General features: G+C 37.1%; 1 protein-coding gene across 4 annotated transcripts in view; it reads left to right on the plus strand.

Annotated features, from left to right (window-relative positions):
• The window catches only part of SPAST (spastin), a 38,412-nt gene that overhangs the window by 557 nt on the left and 23,389 nt on the right, over positions 1-14,466 (plus strand). The window contains exons 2-4 of one of the 4 annotated variants that reach the window (XM_058020123.1): positions 3,884-3,970; positions 5,220-5,303; positions 10,702-10,797. In XM_058020123.1, the coding sequence (XP_057876106.1) occupies positions 3,884-3,970; positions 5,220-5,303; positions 10,702-10,797 (267 nt within the window). The remainder of the gene's footprint in view (positions 1-3,883; positions 3,971-5,219; positions 5,304-10,701; positions 10,798-14,466) is intronic. The other 3 variants (XM_058020124.1, XM_058020125.1, XM_058020126.1) reach the window with 3 other exon arrangements.

The raw sequence follows: 14,466 nt of genomic DNA on the forward strand, positions 1-14,466 counted from the left end.
CGGCTGAGAGCAAACAAAACCCGCTCGTGGGAGAGATGCGGGGGGTGAGCCGGGCTGTGTGCGGGGGGCTGCGGACGCTGTGCCCGTGGCTGAGCCGGGCTGTGCCCGCAGGCGGTGGCGGTGCTTTGCTCCCCGGCCCGGTCCGTCCCTGCCGCAGCCCGCAGGTGCGGGTCGGATCTCAAAGCTGCGGCCCGGGTTCGTTCCCCTCGCAAGACAAGTGCTTGTATTTCTCCCCAAAAACTCAGTTTTTTCTGGGTGAGGTGGTTAAAAATTGTGGGCCGGTGTGTGACTGTAACTAGCCTTCGCCAAGCCAGCTGGACAACAAAAGCAGCAAGGACAATAATAAGGATGTGTCCTACAGTGCACTGCCTGGCAAATGATGCGAGTGCTCAAGCGAGGCTGCAGGTTACTTGGCCCTCAGAATGCCCATTTGGAGTGGTGTGACTTTTAAGGAAATAAATACTTATTTTAAGTATTTAGGCAGTTTCTTAAAATGTGTTTTTCTTAAACTGTTTGACATGCATACTCTTAAAAGCCTAAAAACCTACCACTGTGTGATGAGAAGACCTTAAGGAGAGCATTTAGGGTTCAATGAAATCAAACAGAGGAGTGAGGATTTTTTACAAAATACTTGATACTGAATTAAATTTAATCATTTATTCTAAATGCAGCAGCATGATTGTGTCAGCATGCAAAAGGTAGGCTTTGGGGGCATGCTGTGCTGGTGTTTAAAATTCTCAGGAAAAGTCAGAATGCTTTATTCTGAACTTTCAGTTGTGCTCTAATGAAACTGCTATCCAAGAGGAGGAGATTAAGCATACAGGAGCAGGCCTTCAACAGAGGCTGCATGCTGACAGCTCCATAAAAGCATGGGATGTGTCCTCCTTTGCCTTGACAGTTTGGGAGTGGCAGTGGTGTGCTCTGGGAGAGTAAAAAAACCTGCACCATGTGCAGCAGGGTTAGTTCAGCACAGATGTACAGCGAGGGAGCGCTGAGGGTCGCAGGAACAAAGCATGAAAGAAGGTGAGGTAGCTGAAAGCTTCGGTGTTGTTGGTGATTGCTCTGTGAGTGGCAAAATCTTACCTTATCAGGGACCTGTTCCACTGCTGTGACCTCTAACTGTTGGTGGTTTGGAGGGTAAGCCCTTAAATACAAATATTAATAATGGACTTCTCTGTAGGTGTCTTTAGGGTGATGATACATTAATTAGCTGCACAGGCCATACATTTAGTAAGATGATCTTTGCTGCTAATGTGAGCAGTTACACAACTGTTACAGCCCTACAAGTGCAATATACGTTCCCCTAAGAAAGAACTCCCTTTAATACATAGATTTGTTATTTGCTTATCTGATTTTTCCAGAATACTTTGAATTATTTTTTTTTCTGTAAACAAGCTTTTTATGTCTTCAAAGAGAAAACTGTATGTTAGACATAGTATGTGAAATGGTTGGAATTTCTGAATTGTCTAATAGCCTGTTAGTTGTGTGGCATTTTTTTGCTGTTGTGGGAGCTCTGCATGCTTCAGTAATTTTGATAGCACTTCTGGTAATTTTTTATGTTTCTGAATTAGTGGGGCAGTTATTCTTGCTTTGGTATTTTCACAATTAAGCTTAATATCTCTTCCTGAGAAGGCACATGTGGTGTGCTGACCTCTGCAAGCAGTTCAGCATCCACACAGCTGCTTGTTTACTCTTCTCAGTGGGACAGGGGAGAGCATAGGAAGAGCAAAAGTGAGGGAAAAAAAAAAGATGAGAAATCTTTCCAAGCAATAATTACCTTGGAAGGCAGCCCCCATTCAGTTATTCATCCAGCCAGGTTTTTATTGATGAGCATTATATTGTATGATGCAGAATCTTCCATTGGCCGGTTTGGGTCAGTCATCCTGCCAGTGTCCTCTCCCAACTTCCTGTGCTCCCTCAGCCTACTCACTGGGGATCTAGATGGGAAAAAGAAAACCTTGAGGTTTTGCTGTTCAGCAGTACCCAAAACATTTCTGTGTTATCAACTGTTGTAGTCACAAATCCAAAACACAGTGCCATTGGGGCTGTTTGAGGAAAATGAGCTCCATTCTGCCAGAGCCAATAGAGCAAGTCAGCAACTTCCAAGGACCATGACATTTATTTTATTTTTAATGTCATAATCACTGAGAACTAGTCAACCATTCTGTGTGGAGTTGGAGCACAACCTTTGCTAACAGTTTGGTGTGGTATTCTGCTTTGGAAACTTTCTACAGTTAAAAGCTGGAAGTGAAATTTTAATGATGACCTTGGCATGTTTGCAGCTGCCCATAAGAATAGCAAAGCTGTTCAGGCTTTTTTAGCACAGGTGGCTGGAATCATCTCAAATCAGATTTTTATTTAGCTATAATCAGTGTTAGATTTATGATTTACACTGCAGTTGAAACTGTTTGTGTGGGTGGTAGAGAGAAGAAGCTTAAAGAAAAAGTGTAAAGAGAGGATTGAAGGCACTCACCTTGGGTGATTTAATTTATCTAGCTTGGTCCTCAACAGTCAGGACATATGAGGCTGGTGAGGAAAGGGCAGTAATGATTTAACTCCCAAAGCGTGTGGTGTTCATGACTATAGGCAGGTGGTCTGTGGTTTGTGGTGGTAAGAGGAACAAAGCATGAAATTTCCTGTACAGGGGAACTTGCCAAATGTTATTATTAAGGGATTTTTTTGTAATCTGAAGAGGAGCAAGAGAGAACCCTGAAGAGTATTCTAAAAATTCATTGAAATATTTTTAGTAACACTGAAATTTGCTAGAAAATAGGTTTGGTACTGAAGTTTTCAAAAGATTCAAAACATTTGAGTGTAGAAGCACACAACCACTGGTAACTGGCACTTAGGAATAGTTTTGTGAAACATTATTATCTTAAAATAAGGTAATCATATCTGAATTTTCATTGTAGGCATTTTTAGTTTTTCCTACCACTAGTAGCTTGTTAATGCTGATCAGGTTTTATGTCCTAATACCTAATTTGTTATATTCCTCTGTGGAAATGCATGCTTAGTGTGATATAATTATGTTGCAAAATTATTTTTCAGTGTGCAGGCATATTAATTTTTAATGCAGAGTATTTATGGAAAGAGAGCAATATGAAGTAGATATTAATGGATGTTCAGTGGTTGACTTGCAGGCATGGTGTCACATGGCTTAGGGCAGGCACAGGCATGGTCAGGGCTGTGTTTGCTGCAATATCCACTCAGGCCATGGTTGGTACGGAGGTGAGCTCTCACTCTGTTGTGTTCTGCTTCATGTGAAAGCTGTCACACATCTGGAATACAGCAGTTTCATAATAACATAAAGAAATGCCCTCATGACAAATGAGCTGCACTGACAAAAGGTAACCAGAGGAGAAGTGTCTCTCATCTGTCTCATGTAGTGTTTTAGACTTGTTGCTTTTCTTCTTGAGTTTCTGTGCTTCTAGTGTTATTTTGGGTATTATTAGTGTTATTATTAGGCTGTCGCTGGAAGGTTAAGAGGCACTTCTGGAACATCAACATCTAGTTGATGTTCCAGAAGTAAAAACTGCTAATTTCACTTTTTATGTTGGGAGTGAATATGTGTAGGTGAGCTTTCATGTCTTTTTTGGGGGGCGGGGGGGGAGGGTGGATTTATTTCTTTAAGGCAGATGAAGAATTATTCTTGAAACAGGCAAAAGTGATTTGAGGCTGGTGTACCACCTGTTTTTAATAGAAAAACTTATTTGATATTTAAATAGCTATAAAGTTGACAGTGTCCCTTTAAGACTTCCTTTAAATCACAGGATTTTGCTCAAATATCTCTTCCTCTCTCTTACTTGTTTTATGTAGCATTATTTAGAACCATTCTTAAGCTTTAATTCGTTCAAGAAAATAATGGGCTCACTTCCTTTTTAAGCAGGACAAAAGGAACAAGCTGTTGAATGGTATAAGAAAGGAATTGAAGAACTGGAAAAAGGAATAGCTGTCTTAGTAATTGGTCAAGGTAAGCCAGTTTTGAGTTTTGTGGAACTAATTTTGGTTTATGGCTTCTTTAAAGTGAGAAATCAATATTACTAAATATGGTAGGGGCTAGGAGCAGCCTGCTGTATGAATTATTTCATAAGGATCTTTCTTATTCCTGTTTTAGCTGTAGGTGAACACTGGTCCTTTTCTCTGTTCCACCTTAATATTCTGGTCTATATGACATGCAAATCTTGCTCCAAATATTTTCAGACTCTACAAAATCATAAGGAGTTCATGAACACTGTTAAGTAAAACGTGATTTCTTATATAATGGGAGTGCCAAAATACTGAGTTTGGATTTGATTTGCTGAAGTTGACAGTTCATGTTCTCACTTATGCAGAATTTTTTATTCCCTTCAGTATAATCTAAAAAGAAACCCCCAATTTGGAATGGCCTGACATTGTGTTTCTGAATAATTTAGGGCCAAATAACTGAACATTTCCAAAAAAGGAAGAAAGCCATCTCTCTATTTGGAAACATTTTAACCTTTAGTTTAGAAGCAGGTATGTACCATAGAAATACAGGTGTAGTGAAGGACTGGCTGAAAATTTCTGTCCTCAAAATAATATTGTAATAATAACAACCCAAATCACCTGCCCCAAACCTAAACCTCTAAGTGGTTTTGCAGGCTTTTATTTATTCTTTCATCTGTGTTAAAAATTATGTTGTGATCTTACTTAGGGGGCAATACCAGTGGCATTTTGGTATAACTTGTATAAATTGCACAGTGTAAAAAAAAAACCTTGACTTGAACAGACAATATTTCTTAGAAAGTGGTGTTAATGTCTAATTCCACATGTTTTGAAATGTAAAGGGACACAGTCAACTGAATTTAAATCTGTTAATTTTGCCAAAATGAATTCTTTCAAATTGTACTTGCCTCTCAGTCACTTTTCAAGCTTTTCAAAAATCTTTTATTTGATTTCTGTTCAGAGACATGCAGAGACAAGGGACTTTTTAGGTCAGCATGAAATGTTAGACAATATGCAAAGCAGTGTTTGGGTTCCTGTCACTCTATAAGCACCGTTGTGAAGCACAGAGTGTCAACTAACTTTAAATTCTTGAGTAAACGGAAGCTTTAGAGTTTTTTTTATTAGTTTTGTAATGAAGTTCCATAGTGGAGGGAATAGATAAGGGTGGGAGGAGGAGGAGGAGGGAAGGCTGGATATGAAGTATTTTAGCACTTAATTTACCAGATTGTGTTTTAACGTGGATTTTTCTTTGTAAGGTGATCAGTGTGAACGGGCTCGACGTCTCCAATCTAAAATGATGACAAATTTGGCAATGGCCAAGGATCGCTTGCAGCTTTTAGGTACCAGTTACAATTCATGACTTTGGAAAGTTTGTCATTATTTGCAAAACTTCATTTAATGTATTCTTCTAAAATATTACTTTGATTTTTAAAGTGAAGGAGTCATTATGTTTGTAGGGTCTCTTTAGTTTAATTTTCAGTTGGGAGTAAGTGCTGTTGATGGATTTTGAAAATGGAATTTCATGACCCACTTTCAGGTATAAAAGTAACTGAGAAGTCTTTATATCATAGCACACTTGACTCAGAAAATGAGGAAGTCTTGATTAACTCCTAATGGAGGTTGTTCAGGATTTTTCTGTTAGTACTGTAGTGAAATTTATGATATATTGCTGATCATGAGTGCCAAGTGTGCTTCTTGTAAGCGTAACTACTTCATATTCTGTTGATTTTACTGTCACTTATATTAACAATTTTCCTTATTATTGGTAAATAATAATAATTATTATGATAATAATAATTCTTTAATATCATGTAGACCATAAAGTTGTGAAATTCTAATTTTCTTATTTTCTAGCGTTCTATTTTAAAATTAGAAGGTACAGTCATATTTTTCAGAAACATACTGTTGTATAGCTTTAGCTTTATTAAAATGTTGTATATAAGTTCTTAACAGAGTAAAAATCCTCCCATCAAACAACAGACCCATTGCTCTGTGTAGTGCATCTTCTAAATTTAAAACTTTGAAAATGCTTTCAGTTCAGTCAGTAAAAGTAAAATAAGGGATATTTTTTAAATTGTTCTTCAAGGGCACACTAACAAATGTACTTGATTTTAACTTGCATATCTCAGCTTTAGTCTTATACTCTCCTGTGTTCAGTCCTATTAACTCATTCTTCTAGGAGCATATAGCACAGATGGGAAAACTTGGGCTTTTTTCTCCTCTTACACCTCATAGTTCTGTGGTCCTAGCTGGTGATTGACAGGGCAGTTGTGACAACCCCAAGGAAGTGAGCCCCTTTTGTTCCCCTTGAGTTCCTAATGTCTTTAATATTTTTTGAAAAAAAATTAAGGGGACAGGAGGTGAAAGAGACATCTGTCTTCTATGCTTTAGTATCTTCATGCAGTTTTAGTATATGGAGAAAAGATATTTTCCACTTACTAGGGTTAAAGGCTAATTTGTAGAGGTAATATGAACTAGGGAGCAATGGAGTGAAAGGGATTACATGTAACAATCTTTGGTAAGGTATGGCTTGAAGCAACAGTGTTTGTGTTTTGTGGGTAGTGCTTCATCCTTGCTTACATTACTTTAGTAGTGCTTGCAGTGTTGATAAGTTGCTTATTTCTGTGATCTGATTGGACAGAAACAAAGGGTAAAACTCACAAAAAACCCTGAAGTTGAAGTATATTCATCTTCACTACCAGAATGTGTGATCACGTGCTATTTGTTTGCTTAATTCAGAGTGCAGATGGTAAGGTAAACAGATAGAATAGTGTTTATTATGTTAGTTGATGTAAAATCATGTTATTGTTATTTTTATTTTTAAATTATCAGTCTAACGATTTGGTTTGCCTAGGCTCTAGTTAATTTTTACTGAGGATGTGCTTCATACAATGTACCTAAAAGCAAAATTTGGATAAAAAGGAGCAAGTGAAGTCATGTGCCCTTTAAGAAGATGAAAGATGTGGTTTGGAGGGATATTTCAATGGTTTTAAATCCCTACAAGTTTGATCATTAGGGTTCTATTTGAGTAATATTCTATGCCATCTAACCAACTTTGAAGTATTGACAGCATATTTTTTATTATTTTTGTCTGTAATTTTTCATGGGTTTTGTAGAAATTTAAGGTAATATAGAGTTGAATTCCATGTGCCATTCTAAACACACTTTTAGCCTTTTATAGTAGCAGATATTTGGAAGTTTTTGAGTGATGTAAAGATCCTTTTGTAGTTGAATTAAGCATGAGGCTCTTGAAGCTATTACAGTTTAATGAAGTAATTTTTTTCTATTAATTGAACTCATAAGGGTTGTCTGCTTTGTGGAATTTCTCCCTTCCTTAAGTCAGAATAGGCAAGTGCTTTATTACATTAGCTGAAAGGATAAAGCAAACCAGACAATAGTGCCAAATATTTCATCCTGCTTGCTAGAGGGAGATGACATTGCAGACTATCTAACTCAAATGCCATCCAGTCAAGCAGCTTACATTGATAGTACATAGAAAACGAAAATTAAATCATGCTGTTTACAGCTGTCCCTTGAAAGTGCTCAGAGCTGTTGGTTTTTTAGGGTTTGTTTTTTTTGAGGTGTTGGTACATCACTTGTGTTACATCACACATACCTTTAATTTGCATGACCCCACTGATGGGGGTGTTGGACCCTGCTGGTGAGAGTGTGATGTCTGATCACACCCATGTGTTACCACTCTGTCATCACACCCCTGATGCCTTCCAATGTTGGAAGAGGGTGGAGCTACCCACTGTGGATGATGGGTTTTCTACTTTGAGCCTTGTTTTCATCCTGGGTCTAAATTATGTCTCTTACTCTGTTTGAAGCTGTCCTGTAACACAGTCTGAAAGCTAAAGTGACTGCTGGTATGTTTCAGGTCAACCCAAGGGGACTTGATAGCTTTGACAGTCCATTGACAATACTGGGTTGTGCAAGCTGTCAGGGGACTTGTAATTTCTTCCATTTGATTTGGTGGTGGCTCCCTGTTTTTGAGATGGTTTAGGGTGTGTTAGTTGCGTGGTTAAATCTTGCTTTGATGGTCTTCACACACCTGGTCTCCACTGGATGACTGATCACCCATGTTAGAGTCATTAAATTTTATATATTTAGGATGACAGGAGGATATTTGTTTTCTACAGTTGACACACAGATCTTGGCAGCTTGTTGTTCCTAAAGATAGATGGCTGTAATGGCCAGTGCAGCACTATTCAATTCTAATGCTATTTATGTTTTTTACCAATCTATGTTGTCTCATTTCAGAGAGACTTTCTGTAGGGGCACAGATTTCTGTCACAAGTGCCTTCCTGTGTATTTAGTGTAGCTCCAGTATTTTGGTTGAAGAGTGTTATGTGACACACAATTCAAATATTTGTCATCATTATCCTCTTTGGAGGGTATTGATATTCCTCTATTCTGCCTGTGTAGGTACAGTCTTCAATGGACACCTTTTGGAATATGTAACTTCTTGGAGGAGATGGTGCTTTTTGCTTCAGGCTTATGTTACAGGGTAGCATTTTTTTAGTAGAAATTAGTTTCCTTGAACTCAAGCTCTAGTGTTGCCTAAATAAAGCAGTGGCTGCAGTGCTGTTTGTTTGGTAGGTTTATGTCAGTGTTGTGTCATGAAAGTGAAATAATGAATGAGAATCAGTGAACTTTCTGTCAGTGTCTGGAAAAATAGGGAGAAAATATTTAAATGGAAGATGATGGTATCCTGTAATTCCCTGGAATAATATTTAAAAGCTCAATTTATTTTTGATATCCCAGAGGAGCCTACAGCTATACTGTCCCTAAAGAAAGGTGATATATATTTGCCTTTTAAAATTTCATGTGCAATACTGAAATGAAATGTTGATAGGTAATGTGATGAGAGAACTCTGAATTGAAGCTGGGCAACAGTTGGATTACATTTTTTTCTTTGGCTGGAGTTCCTGAATATATGGAACTAGCTAAGCATTGGTAATTGTAGTAGAACCCTGGTGTCAGATTGTAGCATTGAAGCAAGTAGCGTTTCCTGAACTCCTGCACCAGCCAATTGATGTTATTATGGTTGCTCACTAGGAAGTTGTTCTTTTTTCTTTTTTTTTGTTAAGCTCAGAAATGTTTTCCAAAACTCAGCTGATTATCTAATATCTTCAAAGTCTATGAATACTAATTTTGTTTCCTAAGTTTTCTGAATGTTCTTTGCATGCACTGGGCAGGGAGTAGACCATTCTGCTCCTCCTTTGGTACTGCTGTGTTCACTAAAGTAGTGCACTGTCTGCAGTCAGTCCTGCCAAAGGGATTTTCCTTACCTGTCTGGAGAGGAAGGCTTATGAGGGTAACTTCTGGGAAGTTGCAGGGTTTGTGGTTGTTTGTAGGCTGTTCTTGTGTGACTGACATTTTTTTGTTTTACTCTGTCTCTTCAAAGCCTTCAATTTAAAATGAAGTAAACTTTGTGTACACATTCTAATCTTGAGTTTTAGCTTTTCATAAATGCCTGTAACTAAAAAGTTTTCATTCCAAGCTACATCTTGTTGAACCTAAATGTTATTAAGGCATCACTTTAACTATGAAGTGTAAGGATACTGTTCAGGAAAGCTAAGCAGTGAGTGATGAAGAGCAGGAAGAAGAAAGGAACAAAACAGAAAGATTAGGGGGAGATCTGTAACAGGTAAAGAAGCCTAAGGAAGGACATGTTCATGCTTGTTGGTTATACCATCTGCAGGCTCTGAATGGCACTTCTTCCTCCAGCCAGATTATTTATGACCTTAATTGTGTACATTTTCAGTAGAATTTGTCTGCTTTTGCAATATATGCTTTCATAGTACCAGAGAACATTGCTTTTGCTTTTCTACTTGGCATCTCTTCTCTTGCAGTTTCTTGGTAGTGTTATGTCTTGTGGGGTGAGCAGAAGGGAAAAAAAGCAGGAGGGAATGAGAGAGGGGTGTGTGTGGAATAAAGATGGGAGAGGTACCCAAAGGTATGGCCTAGAGGTTTTTAACTGCAGTGGGAAAAGCAGGAGTGGTAGCTGGACTGCAGAGAACTTAACTTTTTCTTTGGTGTTTGCAGCCTTACACCTCTTTGACTTGTGGTTTGGCTGTTTCTCATTACTTTCTCATTACTTTCTTCTTAATCTTTGGCTTTATAAATACTGTATTCAGATGTTTCTGTTAATCTTCCTAAAGAACACAATTTGCATGACAATTTTATTGACTTAATTTCAAGGCAATTAAATATCTAAACAGAGGTGTCAAATGGCATCGTTGTAATGTGTATATGGTGTTCTGCTTGAAGTTTGAAGGTTTCTGTAAAATGTTGACTAGCTGTTACTACTTAAGTGGAACATTTATTATGCAGAGAAGTGAGGACTCCTTGCACCTGGTCAAAAGTAACACCTTGAGAAGGACATTCAGAAATGTGTTATCTACATGAATATTTATTAAATTAAATTGAGTTAATCCTGAACATTGTGTTTGGAAGTAACTGCAATCACTAGACTGGAAAGATTATTGTAATTAACTCAGCCACAGAGGGTGAGTTTTAAAGCTGTTTTCAGTCATGCTCATACTAACAGAGTTTTCTTACACATTTGCTGAATGTGTAGAATAGATAGAAATATTCCTTTTATCTTTAACTATAACAAAGCCAAACTTGACATTTCTGTGTTCAACATACATAAATTTTCTTGGTTCATTTTTGGTTTTTGTTTGTTTATTTTGTCCTTTTTCCTCCCTTCCCCTCTGTTCTACTATGTAGAGAAGCTGCAGGCAGTTTTGCAAATTTCCAAGCCGCAAATGGAGGTCTATAATGACAGTACTAACCTGGCATGCCGCAATGGACATCTCCAGTCAGGTGGGTTTGGTTTTACCAGCACCTCTTGAGGGGATGTCTCTCAGTTCCTGGTGTGTTACAAGGCAAAATAATGCAATGCTGTATTCTGGCCCCACCGGCTTTAAAATAAAATTATTTATGTTTCTGTTTTTAAAGGCTTTGTGTAAAATACATTCCATCCTTTCCATGGCTTTGACAACGCTGTTTTATTTTGTAGTATTCGGTTTTCTCTTAAATGACTGTCCTAGAATTCAAATCTATTTACTAAGGCAAGATTTTGGAAAATAATTCTCATGTAATATTCTTCAAGGAATTACATTAAACCTGTTGTAGAAAGTGTCAGTGTTGGATATATAGGTTATACGTTGTGCCTACAATAATTAGCTTTTCCTTTATGATACTGTGAATATGCATTGAGCAACTTAAAAATTTGGGGGTTTTTACATCAAGAAAGTGAGATGCAATTGAAATGAGGGAAGAATGACAGCAGCTCTTGCATTTTGTTGAAGAACTTTGTTTTAATCCTTTCCCAGAAGACTGAACCAAACTTACTAATATAGCAGAAATGAACTTTTTGTGTCCATAAACAAGGTGTAAAGTTGTGCAAGTCCAAGGGTTACCCAAAGTATGGAATGTTTGCAGCTGTGGGATCCCTGATATAGTACCAGTGTGGTTATTAGCAGGCATCTGGATTTCTTAAATGGTTGGTGCCTGTGCTCTTGTGTTTGCTTTTTCTGTCTTTTTGGGGTGTGGGATGAGGGAGTGATTTCTATAAGTAATACACTTTTTTTCTTAAAAGCAATGCAAATAGGTGGTTATGATTTAATCTGTTAATCATCTTGCTATTGTTTTTCCTTTATACATGTAAAACAATATTTTCATATGGACAGCTCTAATAATTTAAAAACACAAAGTAGATGGCAGGGTTTCTTAGAAAACTACAAAATCAGTTTGCAGGCTACTTCAGATAAGAGGGCTGTTGTCTCTATCTGAGAAGGTAGAGGTACTTCTGAGGTATTGAGCCACAGGGCTCTGGCATAAGCTTAGTTTTCTATCTGTGGCAAGTGTTAACCTGCCCTGTTGCCTAATCAGGTTGGGCTTTTTAAAAGTTCAGGATTTTATGAAGTATGATACATGGTCATTCTTCGTTTTAACATAAACAAAGTACCTTTTTCCCTATCATTTGGTCTAAAATTACATTGCTTTAATTTATTTGCCTTTAAAGGCCAAAGTCTTTACAGATGTTTTTGCTTCATAATTTTGAGTAAGGTACTATTCTCACAGCTATGTTGCATGTTTTTTCTATTTTCAAAGTGTTACTGATTTGAGATTCTTCCTTCTCTTAAGATACTATTTGTGTCAGCCTTCCTGCCCAATTTACTTGATTATAATACAAATGATTGCCCATCCCTGTCTTCAGCATTTGTGGTTCCCAAACTTACATGAATAGGTAGAGATTTTTCTTGGAAGTTTATCTTCCAGTTTTATGCTGAGGTTTTTCAAGACCTCATGTCAGTAGTATCACCTCCCCTTCAGTTGCAGAGGGCTATGCAGTAACTTGTATAAAGAGTAATAACAAGTAGCCTTGAACCCAACCTCTACTTGGAAATAATATTAATTTATTATTCATCATCCTTCTTCTCATAGCAGTTTTAAATTAGATGTTAAACAATTTATCTGTATTTTCCCCCCTCAAATGTGGTTGTTTTCCTTTTCATTGTGGATTGTTGTTTTCTTTTTTTTAAACAAGCTAGGGAAAGAGATTATGCCAGTCTTGCCAAAGGCAGAGTTTGAGTTTTATGAACTCATTTACTTGTCATACAATACTTAGTGTTACAGTAATTCCAGTGTATACCGTTTGATGTGTAAATGCCAGCATGAAGGATCGCCAGACAGAGCATTACATTTCTATTACCTCAACATGAATACTGTGCAGCTCGCTAGTATTTTCTCATTTTTCACATGGAAGGAGTTGCTGGCATGTCTTTAATAGTAGGCATATACTGGCAGTGTTTGTCATGGTGCAGAAGTTCTATTTTTAATACTGAAGTTTTCAAAGGAGTTCCCTGAGTGAAAGAACAAGTAGTGATAATATTGTTTTTAACAGCATAATTTGACAAAAGCAGATCTTTGACTAATTTGGATCTGTCAGTTCAGAAAGGAAAGCAGCTGCAACTCCTGGCTTGTGTAGCTGTGCTACCACTGAAAACAGGCAGCATGTCCTTCTTAGTTCCTGGAGCTTTCTGTTAAATAGCTTTTATTACTTGCATCTACCTATTTGAAAAATCTGAATTGAATTTTTGAAGAATTGCGATTTTGGGGGCTGTTGTGAATGCTGATCCTGAATAACAATCAGTCTTGCAATTGCTGCAAGTTTAAAGCAGCAATTTAAAGTTTTTTGGTTTTGTTGTTTTTTTTAAATGAAATGACATACATAAAGTTACAGATAATTTTAGGCTGGTAGATTTTTTTCTTCCAACTTAGTGTCCATAGACCATGTACAATAACTTGTCTTAGTCCCTTTATCTTATTTCTCAATAGGCATATGTAGGGAATTTCTGAGGAATATTCCCTGATGATTTTTAAGATGTCACAGCTGAAGGCTGGAAATTGTTCTGCGGTGCTGGAATTGCTGCTGTTAATTTGAATTTAAACTTTTATTTTGGATGCTTAAGAAATTAGAGACTAGTAGAATCTTGTTTATTGACATGTGCTTTAATTTGCTTTAAGTGCAGAAAAAAATCCAATGGGTTTGCTTTTTTGGAAATATAAAGGATGTTGTTATATTATATAAATGAGCTACAGTTGAATAATTTTAAGATTTTTTTTTTGTATTTCCAGGTATTTAATATAATCAAGCTTCTCTTAAATTTTTTCAAACGTATTTGTACTTTATCTTTAAAGCCAGTTTAACATAATAAGTATCTATATTATATAATAACTTATAACATTTCTTTCCGTAAGGGAGTCTGAAATTGGGCACCTGTGTCTGCATCTTATCACAGTTTAGCCAATAGAAAACTTCAGACAAAATTTTTCTACTTGCTTGTTTGTAATTTGTGTTGTGTGTGTATTTGGATGGCAGATGAAAATTGCAGGGATTCTTTCAGGACCAGACAGCTATTATGTCTGTGTAATCCAGTGGTGTTGGCCTGGAGCTATGAAGTAAATTATTCTGTCCTGAATTGGAGAGTAAAATCAAACTGATTAAGCATCTATTACCATTCTATAAGTATGTATGAAGCAGACAGTTGAACTGTTCAGTGTTTCAAATACACTTGAAACAATTCCTTGGTGTCTCTTTATGATTAGAACATATTTTAGGTACTTCCTTATTGTTTTATGCAGAACAGTGAAACGTTTGGCAAAATGCTGCTGGAGATATTATGAAGCCATTAAAGTCACTTGCTGTGTATTTCCAGACTTTCAGTAGATAACAAATAAAAATGGGTAAGAAATGTGTTTGGGGGGTTTTCTCAGCAAAATATGTGTCTTGCATAGTGGAACAGTAGGAGCTGTCTGATGTGTGATGTTCACTTAAACACCTCATGCTTTAGAAATAGATAAGCTTTATAGAAACTGTAATTCTGAACGATTTGATAACATTTTTATTTGTTACTTCAATGAAAATTTGTATATAAAATGAAGCTTCCCTCTGGAATTGACATTCAGCAAACAGCTCTGTTCTGG

This window comes from Melospiza georgiana, chromosome 3 (assembly GCF_028018845.1).
Source record: "Melospiza georgiana isolate bMelGeo1 chromosome 3, bMelGeo1.pri, whole genome shotgun sequence".
NCBI classification, from domain to species: Eukaryota; Metazoa; Chordata; class Aves; order Passeriformes; family Passerellidae; genus Melospiza; species Melospiza georgiana.